The sequence below is a fragment of the Tubulanus polymorphus genome, chromosome 1, assembly GCF_964204645.1.
Source record: "Tubulanus polymorphus chromosome 1, tnTubPoly1.2, whole genome shotgun sequence".
NCBI classification, from domain to species: domain Eukaryota; kingdom Metazoa; phylum Nemertea; class Palaeonemertea; order Tubulaniformes; family Tubulanidae; genus Tubulanus; species Tubulanus polymorphus.
Genome location: NC_134025.1, coordinates 26037147 through 26064060, shown reverse-complemented (window position 1 = coordinate 26064060; position 26914 = coordinate 26037147). Strand labels below are relative to the sequence as shown.

Below are 26914 nucleotides of genomic sequence, written 5' to 3'. Positions count from 1 at the left end.
TCTATGCCATTATTGATTACTTTTTGGTACTTCTGGCACGACGAATAAATGTTCATCCGTAGCAAAGTTGTTCTTTTTTGTATTTCTTTTGAACCGTAACAATCTGATAATATATTGGGTAAAAACAGTAAACTCTCAGCTTACTCGGACATGGACAACTAATTGTTCTACCTTAACCTCGGAGTTCGCTTACCGGTACCTCTGACCGATTTTAGCGGTCCCAACTTATCCCGAGGTGGAATAATTTTTCTAGAAAACCTTTCGTTAATTTAGCGTCCAGAGGGTCTTGAGTCACAGTATTGATTGCTGTAATAACGTCAGCGTTTTGGTAGAAGCTGAGTTCATGAAGAGTGCAGATAGTTAGGTTATAAGAAACACAAATCTCCATTATAAAGATAGATTTCATCTACATGTTCCGATCGATTTCAACCCGTCTCTTCAAGTCGTTTTCAACAATGAACATAAAATAATCTAATATCTTTTGCTGACGTCGGATATCTGAGTCATTATGTCCAGTACCAGAGAAATCAATCGATGTATTCGTGACACTAAATTTTGAGCCAAAGCAATAACTGGTTAGTTGTATGCAGCGGGCCGCACATAAAGTGCGATTTATTGAAAATAGCCGAACGGTACCTGTTTCAGATCAAAATATATGTATAATTGGACTGATTGTTTGATACTCCGAATTCCTCTACGCATGAACCTTGAAATTAACGACAAACAATTGTTCCATTTTCTCGAAGTTTGAACCGGCTGTGTATTCGGTTCTTAACTGAATAACGCGGCGGTTCAGATCCCCGGTTTTGATCACGCTAAATGAAATATAAAATGTAGCATTGTATCCTTATGGTTTCACTTCTTTAGCGAATATTTGAAAGTTTTAATTCTCTGGGTATGTTATGAGGTCCCTACCCTCGAATCGAGAATGCTCGTCATCATAGATTCGTCCCCGAATTTAACAAAATAGTACTTATGTAAAATATATACAAAATACGATAGATCTTTTTGAATAACAATAGAAAAATCTTTAACATTCTTTGGATTTGCAATAAATTACATGCATTCTGGCTGCGAAATGTATATATCATCTAGTATTGTAGAATGTACAAATACATAGTAAATATTTCAAGTAAAGCAAATATTTATTGTGGACGTAAGTAGATATTGAGATTCGAGGATTATGGAATTTTGATCCATTTCGGCATGAAATATTGGGCGTAACTAAAAACCACATCAACACTAGAGCCAGGAGCCCGCGCGCTTCCGAAGTATGTGGTTGTTCCATTGGCCAAAAAGGCACTCCAAAAACCAAACGATCCAACAGTCAGGATGGAATGATTTGAATGCGATAGTATCGCCATGTCGACCACACGATCCTTACCAGGACAAAAGGCAACATTTTTCATGTGGCCGAATTTGTTCCTGCACCAATCCAAATCATCACTGCATACTAAATAAAAAACGTTTTCATACAACGATTCCATTATCGCCATCGCTTTTTTGAAATAATCCATAGTCGGTTGCCTCATACCAGCTTCTATGTAATAGTGGCTAGTAATATCCCCACGACGAACATGTACACCTACGTATGTTACTTTATCTGAACGCGTTTTTCTTTTCCGCAAAGATTTCACGTAATTTGCTTGTTTATTAAAATAAAGTACTTCTCGTTTAAAACCTGCACTGGATGATGAGATGAACGAATTTGCGGCGTCGACGATCACTTTCCGAAATGTAAATTCTCGGCGTAACTGTTCGGACACATGCGGATGGAAGTATTTCCAATTCTGGAAAAATCCTTTTAATACGAATTTTCCTTTTATCGGAATATTCTTCATTAAATTCGGATTATAGAGGCAGCAATTCTCTACGTAATTATCTTTACTATATCCAATTCGGTGTTTGTATTCGTTATCCGATAGTAACTTGGCCGACAAATTAAATATTACCCTTAACTCGTTGCCTTTGTTGAGAACCACTGGAATATTGCCTCTTGCTTTGGCGATACCGAGCAGGGCCGCATATTGGAACATATTGTTTCCAAGTCTACCACTCATTTCGATTGTCATTTCTGTACGGGCGTTTGTTTTGGCTGCAGCAGTATTTAAGTCAGATGTTTCAAGACGATACGCTTCTTGGCGTTGGGGAATTATTCGTAGATACCCGATCATACCGATAATGGCAAATAACGAGAAGACGGTGAACAATGGAACGAGTCGCTTGCCCATTCTTCCTTGCATACTCCGGCACCTGAAAATTTAAGAGAAATGACAAGAATAAGAATAAAGTACGATATCTCCTCGCTTATTCCTTGTGAATTTGCCTATGGACTTTTGCTCTTTTAAGTACTTTTATCCGGTTAGAAAAATCAGGTGTCAAAATAATTGTAACATAGCGTGTGATGGAGTTCGACCCTTGTAATCCAGATCCCTTTTTGTTTGCAACATACGATATTTTTTGTCTTTTATACCAATACATTTCTGTCACAGCCGTCACAGTCCGATTGTGCGAATCAAATTTAGAGTTCAATAACCGATATATATTTTTACCGGTAATTTCCAACTATATATATTGACAACCTGGACTTTTATGTGGCCCGTATATTTCGATTTAATGTATTATATATACCTGCGTTGCGGTATGAAAATACAAACGTCACACGTGATTTCTGTAAAATAACACCACCATCATGTTGACCGACGGTATATTGATAAATAGTCTGACAATATCGCGTATGTTTGAACAATGAAAAGCTAACAAGCGCGTCCATCATAGTTCAAAACTTTTGGTACGAAAACCACGATGGCGGTTACTTAGAGCATGGACTCTAAAAACGAAGAATCCATGCTCTCACCGACCAGAAACTCACCAGAAAATCATCAGTGCCTCACTGATTTACTATTCACTAAAAGCCAGTATCAGAACAACGATAATGTAACCGCAGAAATCAGACGATCCTTTTTAGTCGTCGCATATGTTTATGAAAATACGTTTAACGGCGCGATCATCGTTAAATGTGAATAAACATATAAAACATTCATTTTTCATCCTGGATTTTGATGAAATAATTTCTGAATTCAAAAACGATATTCCATAACGATTGATCATTTTCTGTAGTTATCCTCTTGGCCAATAGCCAACTGAGGATATGAATGAATGAATTTTATATTTCAATAGATATTTAAATGATATGCATGTGGGGGTAGCCATCAAGAATCCAGTTTTTATCATTTAGTGTAGTTGAAATGTCCTAAGTTGAAACATGGACCCTAAAACGAATTCCATGATTGAAAGGATCAAAGTAGTCTACAGTTATCATCAATATCACGGATGACATTGGAGATTACCTATAATTTGGTTAGAGTTATCAAATGCTCCCCGGCGGAGCAGAATCATTGTGAGCTGCAATGGCAAAACAACAAATAAAATCTCATCTTCAACAGTTGCTGACTAGTTTGTAGACTTGATCGATATAAACGCTTTGATTATCGCGATATCGCGATAACTTATCACGATATAACTCCACGTATGAATGTATACAGTTTTAACGTGGAACAGTTCATTAATAGTTGGAGAGTTTGTATATCTTTAGTTTGAATTCATTAAGTTGAATCTAACGAAACCGGCAACCTGTGCACATTAATGTTTTGGATTCAAACGATTGTATTTCATTATTTACTCACCTTTTTCTAACATATACGTATGCCACTGAGTATAGTGTCTATACGCCGGTCAGACACTGGTCACTGTGCGGTCGGTCGGGCTGATATGCGTGTATGGGCAAAACACCAACATGCTCGTCATTCGCGAGTTTGAATAGTCTATTTAAAGTGTTTGAAGATTTTTCTAGGTTACGGTTTAGGCCTACCTTAGCCAGTATTTGACCGGTATGAATATGGCTTGGGTGAAGTGAATATCGAAAAAATATATAACTGGAGAGTCAGGCCAAATAAAAATTCCTGGATTGGAAAGATTGCCATCCGGTCCGCGGACCGGAGTCGTTCGCCGCTCCCATGGATCTTTTCTTTCCTTGACGAAGGACCAGGCGCAACAATTTACATAAGTTATCCGGACAAATTTCTTAATCGTATCGTAATTGTAGCAGGTAGAAAATAAAATCTTCACGTGTGATGAGGTGGTTATTGATCCCCGGCCCGCCCGAAATCGTGCGATAGTTGTTGATAATCCGTGTCCGTGGTTTAACGCATTATTTCATTTCCGTGTTTTCTAGAATGTTCCTTTCGCGTATGAGATTTAACCCCGTTGACAACCAAAACCAGGAAGTAAAAAAATGATCCAAAATAAATTCTTTCAAAACTGATAAATTGGCCCTTATTAGATGGCGAACTCAAAATTGTTACTTTGGCTTATTCACAATTGCTGATCTGGATCGATGTCGTTGACGATAATTTTTTGTTCACTGAATGTGAATTGTTAAAACAAAAGAACGGCAGCCACCTGGGACTACTGGTCCTGACGTCTGTTGGTGGTACATTACACAGAAAACGGCTTACACACGCTAAATCAGTGAAAAAGACTAAGGGAGTCTACTGACTGTTAACAATGGCTACTGCTGGCCATCGTCCAGGAATGTTGAGTAGAGTGAGTAAATCGAATTGAATGCAAAAGTGAATACTTTTGGCTTTGCCAATATTAAGCCTACGCGGATACAATCCAAATCATCGGCAAATGATCACTATTTCGACCTAACCCTTATCCCTAATCCTAACCAACCTTACATGAATAATGATGATCAATACAGTAGTAAGCCTATGGAATTCAGATTCTCGACCCTAAATCTAAGATACTTTGACCCTGACTTTCAAAGGTTGACACATCCCAGCGTTTTAGAAAACGGCAAAGTATGTCTCACAGGATACATTATAGCTGATATGTATTTTCAGATGGACAGCGAAGCTGCTTTGAATATGTCAAAAACAAAGCTGGCAAATCAGTTCATTACGCAGTTACACGCAGCTGCTGTGAATGGGGATAAAAATACACTCGGAAAATTCATAATCAGTAAGTTTTTTCTGTCTCAGAACTGCTACAGCTTAAAGCCAAGAAATGTACATTCTTGAAAATACTTTGATGCTTATCTTTCTGGAGGTAGTTTTCAGATTTTCAAACACTACCAACACACACTATCTTGTGAATTCATTATTTGACTATGTTGTCTTCACCCCTCATTCATTCCAAACAAATGTGTTTACCGTTATGTCTACTGTTGTGCAATTGACAGGCCATCCAAGAGAAATTGATATTGGAGATCAGTTTCGTCGAACACCTCTGATGTACTGTGTTCTGGCTGATCGATTAGAATGTGCGGAAATTCTCATCAAAGCTGGCTGTTTCATAGATAAAACTGATAAAGGAGGACGAACTGCTTTACATTGGGCGGCTCATAAGGTGAATTTTGCTTAATGAGTAGGCCTATATTGTGTATGTTAGAAAAATAGAATGAACAATAAGGTGGCGTGATGCTCACAGTTTATACCTATCCATTGCTAATGGTTTGCCCAGAACCAAAGGTATTTGTTGTTGAGAAGTTAACTGAAAAAATGTATGAAATATATCATTTAATTATTATTTAAACAGGGTAACCATCGGCTGATGAAGTTGTTGCTATCAAAAGGTTCTGAATGGAAAGAAAAAGATCTTGAAGGTCAAACTGCTTTGCAATTATGTACAAGACACAAGGCTTCAAAATGTTTAGCCCTTTTGCTGAAGTACGTTATGCCCGGAGAAGTAGATGATCAAGACAATATGAAAGTAAGTTGTCCTGTAAACGATGCAAAAATGATGATACTAGAACACTAAACTGGATACTTCATTTATCTAGAGGACTGCTTTACACTGGAGTGCATCGTATGGGAATTTAGATCATATGAGAATGCTGCTAAAACAAGATTCTAATATCGGAATTCCGGATACAGAAGGAAAAACGCCTCTTCACTGGGCGGCGAGTTGCCATGACCACCAGGCTGTTAATTGCGTAAAATTATTACTTGTAAGTTTTTCAACGAGGTTGTGTACAGACATGAAAAGTGATATTTGTGTTAAATAGTCATTAATTTTTATGTGAGAGCTGTGCAAACCCTGTCATGAATATACACTTTAATATCTCGACTTACTGAATTTGTTTTCTTTCTATGTAGGAAGTTGCTCCGAGTGTAATAAATTGGCAAGATTACGAAGGTAGAACAGCATTACATTTAGCAGTTGCTGAAGGAAGCGAAGCCATTGTTGATGTTTTAGTGAGTTATGATATGGAAATCTTAGTTTCTGCCCTTAAACTCTTGAAAGTAGTCTCCATTTCAAGAATTACGATTTTTAATTTTTAGACCTTGACTCCGAAATGTAATGTTTCTGCATTAGACAACATGTTTCGTACACCCCTTCACTGGGCTGCTGTGTTAGGTTTGTAAACTTGGTGATATCAATTTCCTAGTCGTTAGAATTTTGTGAAATATTTTCATGTCTCCTTTTTAAATCTATACATAGGGCATACAAGTGTGGTTGCGATGTTACTAGCAAGAGGTGCTGACTATGCAAGTTCTGATTCAAATGGTGCTACTGCTTTACATTATGCGGCGCAGAACAATTATGCTGTAAGTTTCCTTAAATCTTTGTTTTCCTTAAGACATCATCTGAGCTTTTGAAATAGAATGGTTTTCTTGTCTCTATTTTAGTAAAATTCTCTAGCTATTTTACACTGCACTTATGTCGGCAGTATAACAATTAGGTTGTCTGTTAAATTCGATGTAAATAATGCAAATTTCTGTTGTAGGAAACTGCAGAGATCTTCCTCAAAAGTGATAAAATAGTCGATGAGCCTGATGTAGATGGAAGAACAGCTTTCATGTGGGCGTGTAGTAAAGGTGCCGATAAAGTGTTAACAGTGTGGATGAAGTATACTGAGAAAGTAGATATAAAAAATGTTGACAAAAATGGTGCTTCAGGTGAGGGCAAATGTACACTACTGGTATTATTAATGTATGTCGAAGAGACTAGTTTAGAATTCTGCAAGAATCCTACAATGAATTAATGAAAATTGTGAGATTTCACCCAACTTATCAGGGGGTTAACTCACCTGATGGTTAATACAGTCCCTGGTGATCATTCTCTATGATTTAGAATAGAAGATAACCATAGTTAGCTTGATTGAAACACCTTGATTAAACTGTTAATGCAATTGTTAACTTTTCCAATTCATGCAATATTCATTCGATTAAGAATTTAAATGACTGCATCATTTTCTAATATATCTATTCAGCTCTTCACGCCGCTGCATTGTCCGGTCACGCATCAACCGTGAAACTTCTACTCGATAACGGAGCACAAATAGACAGTACCGATCTACTGAAACATACGCCATTGTTTCGAGCGTGTGAAATGGGTCATACTGATGTGGTGCAGACGCTAATGGATCACAGCGCTCGAGTCGATCTAGTCGATAATGACGGTCGATCTCCACTTCATTGGGCTGCTCTCGGCGGTCATGCGTATATCTGTCAAATGCTTATCAAGTACGGCGTTGATCCCAACTTCAGAGACCTATCGGGGTATGTAGCCTACAGTACACAGGGTGGCCACATATCTGGAAATCAACGAAAAATTGGTGAATTTTCTTAAATTCAAAAAAGTCGGGGAATCGTCAGGGAATTTTGTAAAAAAGCTAAAAATCAACGAATGTCAGGGAGATTTGTTTAGATAGTTAGCATAATCAAACAGTTTTCGCCTATGATTTTACTCTAATGGCAATTTTCAGTTTTCAAATCTGGTCATTTTATTTGTAGTCGGGTGCCATTACACTGTGCTTCATATGGTGGTTGTGTAAATTGTATGTCTGTGCTCATAGAGAACAAAGCTGATCCTAACACGCAAGATAATGAGGTATGTCTATAAACGACACTGTAGCACATTAGCGACTTACTCTTTGATAAATCTTCATTCATCTAACGTGATGTTTGAATGAGCATTACTTAAATCTTTCAGGGAATGAGTGCCTTACATTGGGCTTGCAGTAAAGGACATCTCGACGCAGTAAAACTACTGCTCGAATATAATGCGTTTTCAAACCGTATGGAATTTACAGAGGACAGGTAATAACGTTTTAAGTGCAATTCATATTTAGGTTCTCTGAAGGCCATATTCGGCAAAGATGAATGAAATTACCAACAAATATGCAGATTATCAATTGTATTAGAAAAAAGTAATTAATGCTATTGCTAAGGGTGAAATTCTCTCTTAGTTACCATGAAATTGATTATTATGTTATGTATACCTTTTAGATATACCCCTTTGGATTATGCACTGATGGGTGAACATCACGCTGTTGCGCAGTTTCTCATTGAACAGGGATCTTTGTCAATCAGCGGAATTCAGGAAATCGCAGCGGCTAAAGTTCAGTCGTATTTCCGCGGCTACAGAGTTCGTAAAACTTTCCTCGAGAGAAAGCAATTGCTGATGAAACATGAACAACTTCGAAAAGATGCAGCTAAGTCAGTATTATCAGTAGATCGAAAAATGCTTAGGTTATTCAATTAGTTTTAACAGGGCTACTTCAAATTCTTTTTTTTCTAAGGAAAAAAGCTGATGATGAATACAAACGTCGTCAGAATATTAAAAACTTACAAGAAATAGAAAACCGACGAATCGAGGAAATCATCGCAGCAGAAGCTCTTTTAGATGAACAGCCGGCTACCACTCGGCGAAGGCGTAAACGTAATGAGATCATTCTAACGGAAGAAGAAAGAATTCTACGCAAGCAACAAAACCGGAAAAAAGTGGTTGATGCCGAACGAAGCCGACAAGATGAATTTAGACTGAAGCAAAAAGCTGCTTCGACTATTCAGCGTGGATTTAGACAGTGCGTGTTGGAAGAAAAGCCATCTTGCTTTTTAAAATTGAATAATTTCAGTTTGTTTATTTACTTCTTTTGTTCCAGTTATTTGTACATCAAAAAGGGAGTTCTGAAAACTGCCCAGGATGCGATAAGAAATAAGCGTTTAGAAGCCGGAGAAGAGGAGTGGATTCGACAGATAGCTGCTCTAACAATTCAACTCGCCTGGAGAAAATACTGCAGGTATTTGGAATAACATATTATCCGGTACTGATAATTGATTGTCATGTTATAAAGATCATAATTACCTGGTATAGAATATTTTGTTCATCTTTTCAGAAAACGCTTGTTGAAAACTATAACGCCAAATAGAAAACATGTTGTACATACATGGGATCCTGAAAGTGTATCCCTGAAACAAAAAACGATTGTTAAAGAAATATACAGTAAGTTCTGATTGGTTCTTGGGCTTCCGTGAGACCCTTATCCTTGTACTGTCTGTTTGAATGTGTGTGTGTGTCTGTCTTTCAGCGGTTTGAACTTGATGAAACTTTGGTACAATGTCATTATGGGGTCTAATTGTGCAGAGAGCTAAAGAATGGGCCCAGTGCCCCATTGGCACTAGGATTGAAATTCAAAAAATTATCTTAACAAAATTTAGCTATTGGCCCTAGATACAAAATTTCCAAAATGCAATGGGAACTAACACGTGATGATTTCAGAGTTCGAGTCTGAGCCCGAGAACCGTTGTCGCCTATGGCTTGTTCTACTTTTACTTGGCATGAGAGTTTATGAATATTAAGTTGCTACATTAAATCATTGTTTTCTTCCTCTTGAAGGTGAAAAAATTAAGCCAGGTGGATGGACTCCTACAAATAACCGTCCAACGCGACCGACTTGGTCAAAATATGTTCCATCTCCAGCCGGTAAGCTTGATCGTGCCACCCCCTCCCCCCCATTAGGTTTATGTTCAAAAACTCATTTTCATTATAAATTGGCCAATTTTTTACTTCTCTTTTTCAGCATTATCCTATAATTTTGCAGTCGATCAGTATCACCCTGTTGTTGCTAGACAAGGTCATTCAAAGTCACAAATAGTTCCTAGCAGTAGTGACCGTAATAGTAATACTAGCAGTAGTAGTAGTAATGGTGATATTGTAGGATCAAGCGATGAAAGTAATAAAGGTACCGGTACATTAAACATTCACACCAACTTCTCAGGAGTTGGTTCCAATCATGTCTTAAACTTGACTCTGTAGTCACAATCAGTCTCCCCTATACACACAATTTAGACCAAAACTGTGGATTTCGCTCCTGAGTTGATATTGATACAAATTCATTCTTAAACTACAACCTATTTAATTGTTAATTAGATATGTGATAAATCTATCATTGCTATTTAATTGTTAATTAGATATGTGATAAATCTATCATTTCTATTTCAGCTGGTATTCGTAAGCCTTCTGTGTCCAGAAGTTCATCTAAAAATTCAAAAAAACACTGGTCATATAATATGATGAAATGAATCTGTGCTGCTGTGGATCTGAACTGTGCGGAGTTGATGTGTCATATGTACTCGATCAGAGGATTGTCCCTTGAACTAGGATAAAGGCTCTTGTACTAATTCCAAGTGGTGTCAACTGCTGAAACATTGTCGTTGTGAAAGATATTTTTTTTAACATTTTGGTGAGAGTTTTTAAATGATTCATTCAATTGTTTTTAAGTGGTTCCTTAAATAGTCCTTCCAAAAATTTGAGCTCTTTTAGCAACTGTATGTGCATTTATTGCTGAATATTCCAGGTCCTGTTCATTACTGGTATATATACATATCAAATACAAAAAAGTATTAAATATAGTTTCATAACAGGATATACATGTATTGACTTCACTTTTCTGCATAATCATGTAAGAGATTGACTCATAGTCAGCTTTCTTATATCCACAATATGCTGAATGCCAGTAGATTTGGGCTGTTTGTTAGATTTAGTTTATTTTTATTATGATAAATTGATTTTTATTGTTACCCATCATCGTGTACCGGTATGTGATGATTCATTACCAGCTTTCTTATCTAAGGCAAATGTGAGTAATTTTAAGCCAGCATAATGTCATATCTACTACTCCAAGAAAATACATTACCCTGGTACCTGAATTATGAATAAGTTATGAGTTATAATTATGTAATTATGCTTTTCTAATCAAAATTGATTTTTGATAAGATTGGTTTAACAAAAGGATATGTAATTCATGAATTCTATACTGATTAATATGTACTGGTAATAAGAAATGAATGTGTTGATGTGAAGTTTCTTTTGATCTGTTGTAAATTTGTTTGAGTCCATGGTTTTATAATAACTGCTGTAATTGAATTGTGAATATGGTTGTTACATAATTTTGATAGAAGGATATTCATATTTTCCACCTGACTTCTAATAAAAAGATTTTTTCTTGTTATAGAAAACTTGCAAGTTTTTTTTCATTTGTATAATCAAGGGGCATTGACTTGTTGTCAATCTGACAGATGCTTGCTGGTACATAAAACCATAGACTATATACTCTTTGATAAGAAATTGAATTACTGTAAAAGATATGCAAATCTCTGCTTGACTGTTTACTACGGAAGTGATAAGGGGCCTCCAGTTGTTGCATCCCAATGCAACAAGTCGTCATATTTATATCAATATATTGCGTCAAGTCGACATGAACATGTTGACATATCGTGACATTTTTACACCTTGTCACCCATTTTCCACGTGACAAGTTGTCATTTGACAACACGTCAAAATGTAAGATGAGGATGCCAGAAATACGACCGAGTTTCAAGTCAGTTTCGACCGATTTTCATCGACCTAAATATGACGACTCGGAACACGACAACTCGAGGTCCTTCATCGCTTCCCTAGTTAACAGTACTGGTATCTAACATCTAACAGCTACGTACCCGCTAATCAGTAACAGTGAAGTAAGTGTTGAACCAGTGTGGTCCCAAGACCTTAAGACATTAAAGTGTTGCATTACAATGACCAATTTCTGCTGTTTGTTGTCCAGCTGTTACTTCGATTCTGAGGACCAGAACACAAAGGCAAAGCCTTGAGAAGCCTTGAGAATCAAGAATTGGAAGAATGATGATATAAGTATTGAACGGGGTGGTGTGTCGGGCTGTAGATGAATACCTAAAGGACACCTGCATCATAAGCCTGCGCTTTAAAATCAAGATTAAGTTGATGGCCTGTTAAGTATGTGAAGCCAAGGTCTTCCCTGTTATAGATTGCTTATCAAGGTACTGCTCCAGAGTAACTATAGCACACGGGAGTTGGCGGTATTGAACTGTAAATCGAAAATCTGTGAAAGCATAAGCGAGACAAAAAAATAAAAGACATTCATGAATTTCAATACTTGTATTTTTATTTACATGTTAGTATCATACATATTTATAGGCTTTATGAATATAGAAAATTATTATTTTTTCTTATCTCTATGTTTAACAGACTGACAGAATTATCTATGTATAGAAATGGGTTTTGAAACATTTTGGTTTTGTAGCAAAAATAGTGATCCATAATGTACAGTGATTTACTTTGACACAAAAATTACTACAATCTTATCAATGGACTAGTTTAGAATTTATCAAAATAATTGCGACCATCCACACATCTGAATTATAAGATTCACAAGAGACTTCATTATTACAATTTCCATCAATATGCAATGATAATTTGTTCACGTATACCTAGTTCTTCTTGATTATACATAGAGATTTATATATATTATATAGGTGTCTTAACTTTCATTTATTATTGCAAGTATTTTTGTGGCCTCAAATAAATATAATTCACGATTTTGGATCAGCACACATATCTATTTTGTATCCGCAATGTAGTTGTTGTACACAACTGTACATTTGTGACCTTAGTGAGGCCTAATTTTGCACAAAGAATGACAAAAGATTAGCAAGATTGAAGTTACATAGATATACATTAAAGATCAGAACTGACATCATGTTACAGGCAATTGCACTTCAAACCCGGGTTGAGCGATAAATTCATAATCCATGGTTGTTTATTCATAGTCAAAAACTCAAAATGAGAAAAACTGACAAACATTTAGTTCCAGAATTCAGATGAATAAGAATCTTCAGTTACTTTCAGTACTTATTTCATGACAAACACATGCTAAGAAAAGCTGAAGTGCTGACCTGGTGAAAAAAACATGCAGGTCAAAATGTATGCGGTTTCGATCTGTTTGGGCAGTTTCTTTGAAAAACACCTGCGCAGTGTTCATAAAGCCACAAAACAGCTTTCTTTTTATTCAAATATTCACTTAAAAACAATAAACAAAGCCTCATTAAAATGAGCACCATACATATTAACATCACATCAACGAAAAAACAAATCCTGTAATTCAGAATTGCTCAATTAAAGGGAGTTGGATTGGGGTGGCACAACAAAAGTGATAGGGTAAGGAGCCAAAGGTGTTGAACTTGTGATGTTGAGGTCAGTGACATACGAGAGGCTTAAAGTCTGTCTTTGAGCACATACAACAAAATCCATTTAATACATGACACTATACAGCAAATACGAATCACTTCACAGGAAATAACAAGACTTTCTTCAACTTTGGTTAAATGAGGAATACATAAGCCATTTACATCTAGATTATGGTGTCATAAAATAGACTTATACATCTTGTACAGCTAATTTGGCAGTAGTTCGAATAATGTTTTGACTTTTAATAGGTTTTTTAAAACAATTTTTAGCTTTTTTCCACATATGTCACTGGAGAATAGTAAATGAACACATCATTTATACTCATTCGAATAGTATTTTTAGTATCAAAGGAAAAGTATGTCAAGATGCCTAACATTCGAGGATCTGATGTGAAATTCTTCAGAGAAAAACTTTGAGATTTGGTGCAGAAGTGTGCATACCGTAATTGACTTTCAATTTGATGACGAGAATTTCTAGGAGAAAATGAAATCAATTATTGCCGCGCTAAAAATGGTGACATCATTAACCAGTGCGATATCAACATAAAACAGTGCCAGCTAAAGATGTTGCATAGTAACTCTATATAGGAAAGAAAATAACAATGATACTTTCAAACTCTTATTCTTATTTTAAGCACCATTATATTCATATTTCATGAAGATTTAGCTTCAGTGTAATCACATTAAATAGCAACGACCCTGACGTTCACAATAATGGGTCTGCAACAATAGTTCGAAATGAGAAATTTGCAAAGCATAATACGCAACTATTGAACGGTTCAATATTCAATATTGTTGGATAATTTATAATCAGAGGGCACTGCAAGTCGTATTCCACCCCTTTAACTGGTGTCCACTGTCAATAGTAGGACTGTACTTCAAATATTGATTCCATACTTGAGGTGACATGTGCGAAGTCATAAAGCCTTCGCTATCATGTGAAATACACAAACACATGAACATAGCGTTTTCTTCAACTCTGCAACCAACATCCAAATAGCTCCTGACCAACATTTTGACGTGTCTAATCTTCCGATGAGAACAACGTTCACGAATAAGTCGAATTTCAGTCAGTTTTCTGAGTAAACAAGTTTTCAATTTCAAATTCGAGATAACAGACATTTCAGACGGAGTCCAATTTCACGCACGTGTTGGCGACGTGATATGCCTGAACATTCATTGTTTTATCTGTAACGCACTGATTATGTGATCATTTCATATCAGAGGTAACAACAAGTTCTGACAGATCAACTCAAACAATAAATAACCATGCAATTTTACAGTACAATAAAAATGGTTCACTTCTCAGTCGACTTGATATGGATGAACAAATGACCCCAGCTAATCAAGGGTTTAAGAGGTAACCATTTAAACGAATGGTCCGAATGAACCTTTTGTGTTACCGAATGCAAAGTCTACATGGACAATTATACATAAAGTATATTGACCACATAAAAGCAAAATTGAGCAAGAACAATAACTATCATCATGAACATAATTTTTTTCGCAAAATGTAATTTTATGAAAATCAAAAGAATAACTGTAATCATTGATAATGGTTTTTCGAATGTATTATTCACCAATTGTATTATTAAACCTCCATAGGAGATGAATTTCTATCAGAATTTCAATCAAAGAATGGTTCAAATCACACGGTATATATTCTATAGATAGCTCATTAAATTTCTCAAGATGACTGACAAAATGACGAGCATTCCAGATTACATAGTTCACGAAGCCACAAGGATATTAACAACTTTCATTTCAAAGGCCTAAGCAGATCCAGTGGATGGGTACAATTAATTCTACGGTTAAAACAATCAGGACAAGAGAAGTCAATTTGTTAGACATGCAAGCATGCGAATTAGCCATGTGGTAAAGAACAAGTCTAATATCAACATGCTTGTTAATAAATAGCACACACTGTATCTATCACTATAAATTAAATTTTCGATGGCTTATTCAAGACAGCCTTCATAATCTACTATATTCACCTCTCTCAATATATATATATTCTTCTTTAGATTATGACATACAAAGATATTCGTTTTTCAGTATGTATAAATCTGTTGCTCAACGAAGATGCACAGAACAGCATCCTTGTATGAAATTATGTAATTTACCTGTACAAACTATATATAATATTCAATACATTGGCTCTTTCGTCTTTACAGCTATGTACAAAACTATCGAACAGCAGACTTTTTTTTTCGTCCGGTACATTTGTATACTATATATTTTCTTTTTCTTTTAAAATTATTCTTTTTTGAATCGACCAGTGCATAATAGCGTAATAATCATTTAAAGAACTAACAGAAAACAAAACAAATCAAAATTCTTAGGTTTTGATAAACTATACAATGAGTCGGAAATTCCAATACGCTGCGTCTGGTTAGCGTAATATGTTTTGGACTAGTTTTTTTGTGAGCTCAAACAAAAATATTTTTTTTCTACAAATTCCGTCAGTGAGAGCAATTCTCAAATATTTTCTCATAATAGTTGAAACTCCAGATACAAAATTTGCACTTTGGAGGGATACATTACTTTGTTTGCTTGACGTTAATTCAAATTTGAGGTCTCGTACAGCCTTGACTAACTAATTTTAATAAACTCTGAACAATCCAGGGGCAAAAGAAATAAACCAACTGATAATCACTAGGAGTTAGTATGAAATTTTCCAAAACAAATACCCCATTCTCAAATAGCAATAATAAGAGAGACATCGTGCTAACCTACATTCTAATACTGGAGAAACCCGCTGTCCGAAACTTATCTCGTGGAGCACATAACCTCCTGTAAGCCTAGCCTTATCAAGACCACACAAGAATTATTTTGTCCATCCGCTTTTAACAGCTTCGTTTTTAGATATCCAGAGTCATGCCAAATTCAGACTTTCACGTTCACACAAAAAACACCAGGTTTCGTTCCGCCGTTCAAAATACATCGTTTTCAACATCGCGTTTATATTTTACTCCACGTTTCGATGACGACATGTTTTTTGGACAGGATGTGATTCAGTTTGTACACGACGCACGTGCGTGCACGCGCGCGCGTATTTTCACGACAAGGAGTTTTTCTGTTGAAAGACAGTCGGCGATGAAATGAAGCAGCGAGGGGTGGCGATAACAACAATAACAACACCCGCCCAACAACTCCCGAAATAAAACAATCGTAGAAAATTTTGGCCACACGTTTCCTCGAAGGTCATTTGCATTGGGTTTTCTTGTGCACTATGAAGGTGGGCCGTGGTGAGTGTTGGCATTCCGTAATATCGTATAAATATTGTCCTCTTTCGCTATCGATTCAAAGAACGGTAGCAGGTCGAGCAGTTCCGAATCTGACATATCATCGAACCATGACTGTACAGGTACCTGCAAATAACATTTAAAGAAACTTTTATCGGAAGATAACAACCGGAGACAGACAACCGGCGCAACATTCATAAGATACGGGTAAAAAGTCGATTAGACAAATATTGTACTGAACATAAATATACATACTGCATTATCTGGATGGAAGATGTATGAGGCTGGCGAGTTGTCCACTATCACTACTTGTGAAAGTTCTCTCCCCAACTGACTTAGGTCCTGTAACAAGTATCATATGAGCACTATATAAATACGGCGGTTCTTATCTAAGATTTGAGATGTAAGTAATCGTAATTTTTTTTACAGTTACCTTAACATAATTTCCTCTGTGATAGACACAGGATTCCCTGAATAATCGTGCCCGGAAGACACCCCATTTATCGAGCAGGTCAGCCACAGGATCTGCATACTGAAAAACAAAATAATCACACTAGTCACGCCTTCAGCTGCTCCTGTCGATTTACAGACATATGTCTGGGCCATAAAATGCGTAATGTTCCCAGTGGCAGCTTCAGTCTCAGCTTACAAATGATGCGCAAATTTGGTATGAAAACCGATGCTTCCTTAGATAGTGAATATAGCATCGAATTCCATCGTCAAGAAGACAAATTATGTTCAGCTGATGACAGCGTTTTTTTGGGCCTCAAATACACGCCGCTCGATTTATGATCGAGATCAAAATGCCAAAAAAAAACTTACCTTCGCTAAACTTGCAGTAAATAATACACATTCGTATAGCTCTCCCATTTTTTGTAAAAATTCATCTACAAAAGGCCGCTTTAATACATAAACCTGTGAAATGAATATTATGAATGAGTAACCAGCATTACTGATATAAATAGACAGAAATGAAAATAACATAGCAATCAATAGTCACCTGATGAACTGTTCCATCTATTTCAACTGGAACTATAAAATCAGCATTAGGAACTTCCTGCAAATATTTTCAAAAAAAAAAAAATTTGTTTAAGAAAGAAAAAATCTTGAGCGAAGGCAAAAACCATCACAGAACAACAATTACAGGATTGTTCGCCCCGAGCCTATTCAATTAATCATAGACACTTTTAATTACTGCTGAAATCAGAGTGTCGTGAATGAAATTATGAAAATTAAACAGAGACCCTTGAGCGGTTTAAGGTTCCCCGGGTATTGGTTCAAAATATTAATTGCTCTTCGGTGAAATGAAGAGTGCCTTCATAGCTTATTTTTTAAAGAATCTATTTCGAAAATTACCGAAACACTTCGAAGGCCATTTCTGAGAGAGGGAATTAGACAGAAGTAAGTTAAATGCCAGTACTATGCTTATATATACGTAGCCGCACGTCAGGAGTTATTGGTAAAAATGCGACCACTTCAAATGCAAACGCACTTGACATGAAAAAATATATGAACACAGTATTTTGCATATACACGTAGCTATATAATACTAAAATTGGGAAATGGCTTTACACTAGGTCCCCCGCTCAAGATCTGAATTGTGCATTAATAGCGACATCTTCGTCAAATAGCATTAATATGCATTAAACTCGGATCGGATGAGTCATATTCGTTTAACCAAGGTCGTGTAGACATGTCTGACTGGGAGATAGCGCGCCAGCTAAAATCATCAACTGTCTGTGTTTTACGGCCTGTAGGAAGAGGTAAAGCTGACAGAATCTCTACACTAGATCACTCCCGTCTGTTTGAAGTTGTAATTAAAATTTGTCACCACCAGCGCAAGATTAATACGTCGCAGAAATTAATTAGGGCTGCAAATACGCTTGAACACACTATGGTTCATTTTCCTTAGCATCAAGCAAATCAAAGAAGATTGAAATACATCGACCTCGGCGCATTTTGATGAAGATGCTGCATAGAATTGAAAAAACTAGAATTTAATGTGACTATCGAGTACGTCTCATCGGAGAGACTGACATCTGATAAAACCATGCAATGCCTTGAATATGTAAAAGGTTAATTAAGACTTCACAGTAGACAAAGGGTCATTCATTAAGTGCTGAAACGCATTCTTACAGTAACAGGACCTTTAACAATAATGAAAATCGAAATACTTATGAATATATACATGTATTACAGTTACATGTATCAGATGTCGATAGTTTATACAGTTGGCCCTAAAATCGTATTTGCACATAGCCGAGATATTGCAGTCTTTTTGAAGAGGTTAAGCGGGAGACTTTAATACATGAATAGGCGACGTTACAGAATAGTTAGTGGCATTATAGCGTGAAATCGATGCTAGGATGTTGCTACTCGATTTACTTTCTCGAACAGAGATGTGCAACGAAGCACGAGTGATCTATTAATTCTCTACTCTCACGGGAAATCAATGATAGGTTCGTAATATTCACAGATTTATCATCGCACTACAACAAGAAAAGAACGCGCAAACACACACACATATAGTTTTACATACCTTAAAAGAACTATGAACTAAAGTTTCGTCCAAATCTATAATACACGTCTTTTTCGTTAAATCAGTCTGCCTCCGCGGTGGCAACAGATATTTTTGTATCGTCTGCAAATAAAAATCGCACGACTCTTGAGAACATTCGAACAACTAAATATATGCTACGCCGACCCAGCCATCCCAAAATAATTTATACATGCACTGTCGCAGTTAATCTGTAGGGCAATTAGATGTGATTTATCTATTGTCGATTCTAATGCTGTACAAAAAGCTGTTAATGTTGCTTGTGACCTTCAGATCGATTTGATTAAACTAACTGCGACATTCATCGCTGACGATCCGCAAAGAAACGAGAACTTCACTGGAGAAATTCAGTCAGAAATATCCATCGATTTAACAAAACGCTCACCTTCGGATGACCATTTTCTTCAGTAGGCACTGCTTGATTGTGAGAATTTGTCGCATTATTTCCGAAACAGCAAAATAACGAACCAAAGATACCTTTTCGTGGTTTCACCTTCGAGGACGGTGCTGAAAATATATGAAAAAGAAATACGTATCAACCAAAAGATCGCTTTATCTAATTCAAGACGCCTGATGAAGTACTCTTCTTCCAGTACACAGAAGAGACATACATCACCCTATAAGAGCAAGCACCCTTCTGAAAAAATCCCATGCCTACAAATTATTTCTGATGATACATACATCTTCGCGGGACAGCCGACTTTCTCACATTCTGATTATGAACCGGGTACAAACTCGCTTGTGTACCGAATAGCTGAAGCATAGACATGACCACAAAATGAAAGTCGCTAAAAAACGGCGATGAACAATAGCATATGTATCCATTCACATATTATCTCCAGTATTTAGTGAACTATAGTCTGTGCACGTATATTCCATACAGTATCAGTCACAACTATCTCCAATGCTGATTATATACGTTCACATGACCAGACCTGGCCTTAATGACTCAAACAACTGTTGAAATAGGTCACATCTGTCTAAGCGAAGTCCTTACTTCTTCTTCCTTAGTCAGTCTTCACCACGACTTTGATCTACGTGCTTTGCATTGTGCCAGAATTTCAAACATTCTTCACGTGACACGATTTGTAAATAGTCTGACCTTAAAAACGGGAGTATTCGTGGAGTTGCACAAGCTGCACAATACAAAGAAGGCATACGTGCCAACCATGATCGAGGGCTTGCCTTCCTTTTTTTCGAAAACCTTTTCATGAAACTAACCTAAAGTCCAGATATTATTACTATTTTCTGAGTTCACCACAGTTCAGTAGCTCAAGGATCTGTAGAAATTGACTATTTGCCAAACATTTGTTTGTACAGAAACATATCCGGTATTCAAATAAGTGAATAAAAATCATCCACGCCGAGCATCGCAACAATAACTGAGAACCAACAACAATGTTTAACAATTGAGAAAAACACCTTCTTAAGACGTACACTTCTTTGGAATGAAACAAATCACTTTCGATTGATCGACATATTTCCCTTATCAATAATCATTACACAGTCAGATACCTTAATGAACCAATATTTGTAAATCAATTATGCATAGCCTTATAAAGCATCGACGGTTTCCCTTATACAGCTCGGTTCTTCTGCTGGTTTTTAAAAGGCAGCCATTATTCGCGTGTAGAACATCACGTCAACAGAATCGTATTACATTCATTCATAAAAATACACTAAGCAGTTTTAGGTCACTAAAAAACTCACCAAATTTTCCCAGTTTATGCTCAACAATTGACGCCCTTTGTGGATACTGCCATGTGGGATATTGAGTAATGAAATTGCTATAAACGCAAAACGAAGCCATGATACATTCGTTGTTGTGATGCTACCTCGCCACAGCCGCAGGTAATGAACCACACTGACCTAAATCTAACCACAAAACTACTTCAGCGGCCTAGATCCGATGACCTTTCATTGAACAAATTCCCCAATCAAATAAATGTCATTTTTTTCTCGAGCAAACTCGTGCAAAACAAAGCCTGTTCATAAACAAACCTTGTTATTGATCTGTCTAATGAATGATTTAAGCAATCAATGAGTTCATCAAACAACCATTATTGATGAGAATGAAAATTGATTTAATACAGGAACTGAGGCTAATTCAAACAATGCTAATAGGCATTACATAGGAATGAAACTTCGAAATTCTTAATTCTTAATTTTTAATCCAATGCCACATGTTTGTTGTACTTGTAAATGTCAATGTGTCTTGTAAGCCTTATTATAGGCTGGCTTGTTAATCGAGATGACATGTTAATAAAGATATATATATACCGACCATTGATGGCTTAACATCTTAGGAGCTGAAAATTCCCGAAAGGAGGAAAAACCACACTTACATTATTATGAATGGGCGTATATACGCCCTATATCGGGATGAATGGAAAATATTCTTTTCACGATTTGCACATAATAATAACTAGTCGCCCTACACTAATCATAACATATTCACCGATAACAGTATAGAATTTACAATTCTATAGGCTTTATAATCCCACATATGTTACCATACGTGCATATGGATTACACAAACGAATAAAAAAAAAAACGCCACAATACACCAACCAGAAACTGATAAATACAATACATAATAATCTTCCATTATAGTCTACAAGCTATAGAGAACTGAAAGAAACTAAATCATACATAACGGACAGGATTCAATACTTGAACCGTTTGAAATGTTAAATATCAACAACCAGAAAATAAAGGCTTATTAATGAAACAGGTCCACCCTACACTCTTCCAAACAGCACCGTTGTATGTAAAGCAACCCACCTTTTTTGCAACGATATTTTTTTTGAGGTCGAACAGTTACAGCCGTTGACTTGCAGATGAGATTTGGATAATGTGCAGCAGCACCATAATAAATAGACATGGGTGCCGCCACAGCGTTCCTTTTAGAAAAAGTTAACTCAATGAACTACTGATGGTTATCAATGATATAACGGGGAGTTGTTAATCCTATTAGATCAGTTATAATGTTGTGTACAAATAAACAAGCGCAGCGCGGCGGGTATATCCGGAATGATGATATTCCATCACATCACGTACATATATGCAGCTCACAGGCATAGACGACGGGAGTAGACAAATTATGATAATGAACTTAGAGATCTCCTCCCTCTGGTGGATGAAATCGCAACAACTTCATCAATAAAATCTTCGCACTATACCGAACAACGAACAACAACGTATAGATTATGTAAAACGCACCCATACAATACACGCCCGCACAAACCATTTGAAATAGGCTATATATATATATAAAAACTCTGAAAACGACTAGTCAAACCATACCATGGATTACTGCCAATAATATTAGACATGCATTGAATCGTAGATCATTGAAAATAATTGGGCTATAATTTTCAAGAACGTGCATGACTTGAAATGTCTTGAAAACTAACTTAACTACATAAACAACCAATTTTCCTTAACCTATAAATGAATTCATTCATTCTCCTGTAATATCATAAGCAGTTTGCATTCAAATTTAGGCCTCGCATTCTAAATGTGCTTTATGCTCTGATAAGGGACAAAAAATTCTTTGTAAGCAATCAATTTTATCTATTTTATTATATTTGTCAACCTAGCCCTATCAGTAAAATAAATACGTCATCTTCCTAAAAAATTCAATCTATAAAGTGAAAACTCAGTATCACACACGACTGGTACATGTGCTGCCATCATGCGGCATTTTTGTGATAACATATGCCGACTTGAATGCCACCTAACATATTTTTGAAACATTATTTCAGGAAACCTTAAAAATGCCAGGAATTGGTGCTGACCTGGAAGTTTGTATAATCGCCAAGTTTTGTCGGCATTGGGTCGACAACTTCAACCTTCAAAGCAAATTACAATTCAACATAACTAAACTTGGCTTACAATAACAATATATATGCATAACAATATAGCCTTCTACGAAGCATGACCGCTTGAAAACATTCATGGTTTGTGGTTAAATTTTTATGACTGAATGTCATATGGCACAATTCCAAAGAAAATATATGGGACATTCCTTTCAATTGAAACCAACAACCATAACAAATACATTTATCATGCTGGTTGAAAAATCTGTACGAAACACAGTTACCACATTAGGTCATTATACCGGAATATCTACTATACATGTAGGAGGGCGCATCACACGATACAGGCAGCGCTATTATTATTTCATGCACACAATTACTCATCAATATTTTTAAATTCATATATTACGATTCCGTTGTTTTAATATTCAATATGAATTGATACACGCGCCTGCGCGCTTAGGCACCTACACTACATGTTATAATATGAATTTACTTCGTGATAAATAATAATTTGAAATGCATGATTTTTATAATGGCAATGAATAATTGATTAATAAATATTACTATGGAAATGAAAAAGTGGACTATTCGAATTCAACGAAACTAGGTATCCATGTTGAGTATCTAATTCAAGATTAAGAACTGACCATAATGAACAGGAATGGACTGTGTATGAACTAGATTTTGGTCAATACTAAAGATATTTCGTAATAATCAAGGTTATATCAAGTTTCACCAAGATGACCAACTTATTTCAAACAGCAAATACGAACCACAGTAATAGACCAGCTCTACTGTAGATCCCAGGCGTTAAAAATAAAACATCAGTAAATCTTTCAACTCGTAAAAGAACAAAATAATTCCACTCACTTCCTGATAAATACAATAGGCCTATAGCGTATCCGCGTGTATCTGCCCCACTATTGATTATTGATATGATAATTAGAACATCAATTGTTTTTTCGCCATATCGGCCTACCAATACTTATCAGAATTGATTACCAGTAGGTTCTTCACAATACAAATACCTATGCGACAGTCTGCAGCCTACCTAAATGGTACTACACTCGGCATATAGGCCTAACTCCAATTATCGCGCTGTCATTTTCGAACAACTTGAAATGTTGCCAGTATTTTTGAAGCCTGTCATCAAACTGATATCATGTGAGGCATAGCAACTGCCGAAGACGCTAGCTTGCCTCAAAAGGTCAGCATGTGACACAAATACCCAATACTTCCTTAGGCCTATAGACTCAAACTTACTAATTTTGTTAAGCTCAAATTACAAACAGTTCAACTATCTTCACTGCACATGTAGGAATCTGGAACTCGCCTACACCTACACAGTGTAGCACTCGCATCAGATTCTCTGAGTTAGAGAATGCGTGGGGGCCAACATTACAAACATCCCTACCACTGACAAGTAGGCCTATCAGTACAATACCTACGCTAATAATTCCATTAGAGTATGTCATCCTCAGTGGCCAGTGTTTTAAACCAAACAGGCCACACAAAACCCTATCAAAATCCTCATAAAACATGTGTAATAAATCATGTTACTCACAGAATTAAAAAAAGGCAGTAGCAGGTTACAGCACTGATGAGAACGTTCAGCCATACATCGGGGTAAATTAATATAGGTACATTCAGCATTTTTACATCATAATGTATGTACGCTTGCATTTAATCACGCTAAGCCTTAGCCAACTTAACTGTGCCATACTCCAGCTGGCCATACGTGCCTTGTTGGGCTTGGCCTAACAAAAAAGGCTACTGTAACAAGGTCAGCACATTTAACTCTTTGACTTTAAGACTTGCCAACAGTTTATTTGATGGAAAGGAGAAGCAGTATGTCAAAGCAAGATTACCGTTTTGTTTGGCAAGTGCAACATCAGCAGTACGGGCTGGTAAAAGGAAGGCTTAGAACACACAACGAGTTATTGAATATCAATGGGTGGGACAGGAGAGTAGCACTGTAAAAATAGCACAACATGTCGAGGAAAAGGAAGGTTAGATTCGGAGCGAGTGAGCGCGAGGCCACGAATTAATTTGTAAATACTAAGAAACAACAAACCTTTTTCTGCGGTGGGCGAGAATGGAGGTATAATACCGTCATCTTCCCTCACTGAGGTAATAATGGACGTACTGTCCATCTAAATAGCCTTCTATTATCAGTTCCGTCGCGTGGTAAATCGGGGTGAGTTCGAGTAAAAATGGAACGGCAAGTTTTAGCAGAGTAAACATTCAAGATGGAGGAGGATCCACCATGTTTAGATACATACACGGCGGTTTCTAGAGCGTTGTAATCGCTGGCAAAATTCGCGAATTAGATAAAATTTGAAAAATCCAAGAGATAATTCATAAATCTCTAAATGAATATCTTTAAAGGAATTATTCTTTATATCTAGGATAAATTGTAGATTTTGAAATCAATGGAATAGTTTTTTCAAGGCGTTTTAGTGTCCGTTAAATCCACGAAAATACTATTCAGTGGAGATATCGAAACCTTGTTTACCTAACCATGTGAGATGTAACAAGCTATTTGATTGGTTTATTTGATTCCCGCCCATTTACCTTGTACCTAATTGTCTTAATTTTTCATATAAATAAATCTCAGTATCTAACAATAATTAATGAACAATTCTATCTTTAAAATCAAGATCGTATTTTACCACATATATTTGTAAATAGACCGTGGATATGAGTTTTAAATTGATGTTTTAAGCAATTTAAAACCGGACTATATCGACCGGTGTTACCGATGCCAAATACTATGAAAGGTAATGCGAAACAACTCCACGTGGTGTCCTGTGCAAGTCACATGTAAACAACTGTCACATCTGATGGGTTTATTCCCATTTCGCCCCTTATTTATTCCCGATTCAGCTTTTTCCCATTTCGCCCTCTCTCCTTTAACCCTTAACCATTTTGTGCTACCCATTTCCCATTGTTATCGCCAATTTTTGCAAATTTTGCAAGTTTGATATGCTATCAATCATGTTATTGTTATGTTGTTTATTATTTCAATTAATAACATAATAGCAACATAGGCCTATTTCAAAGTATGGACTACTGATAATTGAGTTCTAACAAAGTTCTAAGAAAAATGTAACGAGAAAAATATTTTTTTTTAAATTTAACTTATCAGACCTAAACAGCAACGTACTCGTTTTAAACCCTCACTCATTAATTAAAAACCCACAACAAATTTAAAAGACTTAAACCAAAATATTAGTCAAGAATAATGAAATCACAAATCAAATTTCCACCTGGGAGCTCCAGGTTGAAAATAATTGGTGGGCAGAAATTAAAGATTGATATAAGGCGAAATCGGGAAAAGGGCGAATTGGGAAGCTAGGAAAGAAATAGACAGGATCCGAGGCGAAATGTAAAATGGAAATAGGTTGTGGGGGGAGAAATGGGAAGATACCGCTCTATTGTGGTCCAATACACACAGCCCACCATACTCCCCTTTATGCACACCATGCCAAAGTTTGTACCTTATGATTTCCTTTAAGAATATTGTCTGAAATATTTTTCTCCTGTGGGGGATGTACCGGTACACTTTCAGTACCAATACCAATACCGGAGAATTGTTGATACCGGTAATTAATTTAAATTTTGTGAGTCATGCCTAGCCCGTCATCATATGATCAATTTGATGATTATTTGTTATCAACCAGGCAAGAGCCAGCCCAGCAAAATATAAAGGAGGAGCCAATCAAGGTAGCCTAGTGAGTCCATCAATGGCGATCAAAGATGACCACCATGGCCTGAATTAGATTGTGTTGCTGTGATGTCTGTGATAAGATGCCTTTCTTGACTGTTGTTCTGCTCAGCCAGTCATCAGTCAAGTCAAAATTGCTGATGCATGCTGATTCAGATGAGTCTTAAGTTTAATTTTTTAATGTTGATTGGGCATAGAAAATCTTCTTGCTTCTGCGTGCTACAGCA

The 26914-nt window shown here is 36.4% G+C and overlaps 3 protein-coding genes across 4 annotated transcripts; 1 reads left to right on the top strand and 2 right to left on the bottom strand.

The window, feature by feature from the left end:
- Positions 1-1160: 1160 nt before the first annotated feature.
- LOC141914855 (galactoside 2-alpha-L-fucosyltransferase SEC1-like) lies at positions 1161-3746 on the bottom strand. The gene is made up of 2 exons (XM_074806182.1): positions 3687-3746; positions 1161-2253 (listed from the first exon to the last, which is right to left on the bottom strand). The coding sequence occupies exon 2, from the start codon at positions 2241-2243 to the stop codon at positions 1182-1184; it is 1062 nt and encodes a 353-aa protein (XP_074662283.1). The 5' UTR covers positions 2244-2253; positions 3687-3746; the 3' UTR covers positions 1161-1181.
- Positions 3747-4279: 533 nt separating this feature from the next.
- On the top strand, positions 4280-11532 carry LOC141901380 (uncharacterized). Its single transcript, XM_074788587.1, has 19 exons — positions 4280-4605; positions 4908-5025; positions 5246-5412; positions 5602-5775; positions 5846-6013; positions 6162-6260; positions 6348-6423; positions 6508-6614; positions 6794-6965; positions 7280-7568; positions 7803-7899; positions 8002-8108; positions 8298-8507; positions 8591-8875; positions 8954-9091; positions 9188-9294; positions 9688-9774; positions 9872-10033; positions 10294-11532. The coding sequence occupies exons 1-19, from the start codon at positions 4567-4569 to the stop codon at positions 10371-10373; spliced, it is 2682 nt and encodes an 893-aa protein (XP_074644688.1). The 5' UTR covers positions 4280-4566; the 3' UTR covers positions 10374-11532.
- Positions 11533-12249: 717 nt separating this feature from the next.
- On the bottom strand, positions 12250-25220 carry LOC141901403 (CTD small phosphatase-like protein). Of its 2 annotated transcripts, none has more exons than XM_074788624.1 (8): positions 25035-25220; positions 19522-19643; positions 19119-19220; positions 17580-17636; positions 17402-17494; positions 17013-17111; positions 16835-16921; positions 12250-16705 (listed from the first exon to the last, which is right to left on the bottom strand). In XM_074788624.1, the coding sequence occupies exons 1-8, from the start codon at positions 25111-25113 to the stop codon at positions 16565-16567; spliced, it is 780 nt and encodes a 259-aa protein (XP_074644725.1). In that variant the 5' UTR covers positions 25114-25220; the 3' UTR covers positions 12250-16564. The 2 variants fall into 2 exon arrangements, with proteins under 2 accessions (XP_074644725.1, XP_074644716.1); XM_074788615.1 differs by lacking the exon at positions 25035-25220 and adding an exon at positions 21921-22209.
- Between the last annotated feature and the right edge of the window lie 1694 nt (positions 25221-26914).

What these genes read in the sequence shown, in the direction of transcription:
- LOC141914855 (XM_074806182.1), bottom strand. Translation starts at nt 2,243, where the DNA reads ATGCAAGGAAGAATGGGCAAGCGACTCGTTCCATTGTTCACCGTCTTC.
- LOC141901380 (XM_074788587.1), top strand. Translation starts at nt 4,567, where the DNA reads ATGGCTACTGCTGGCCATCGTCCAGGAATGTTGAGTAGA. An exon ending in ATGATCAAGACAATATGAAA is followed by an intron (nt 5,776 to 5,845) that starts GTAAGTTGTCCT and finishes TCATTTATCTAG; the next exon opens with AGGACTGCTTTACACTGGAG. An exon ending in ATTGCGTAAAATTATTACTT is followed by an intron (nt 6,014 to 6,161) that starts GTAAGTTTTTCA and finishes CTTTCTATGTAG; the next exon opens with GAAGTTGCTCCGAGTGTAAT.
- LOC141901403 (XM_074788615.1), bottom strand. Translation starts at nt 22,020, where the DNA reads ATGTCTATTTATTATGGTGCTGCTGCACATTATCCAAATCTCATCTGC. An exon ending in AAAATATCGTTGCAAAAAAG is followed by an intron (nt 19,644 to 21,920) that starts GTGGGTTGCTTT and finishes ATATATTTTCAG; the next exon opens with CACCGTCCTCGAAGGTGAAA. An exon ending in TTACTGCAAGTTTAGCGAAG is followed by an intron (nt 17,112 to 17,401) that starts GTAAGTTTTTTT and finishes TTTGTTTTTCAG; the next exon opens with TATGCAGATCCTGTGGCTGA.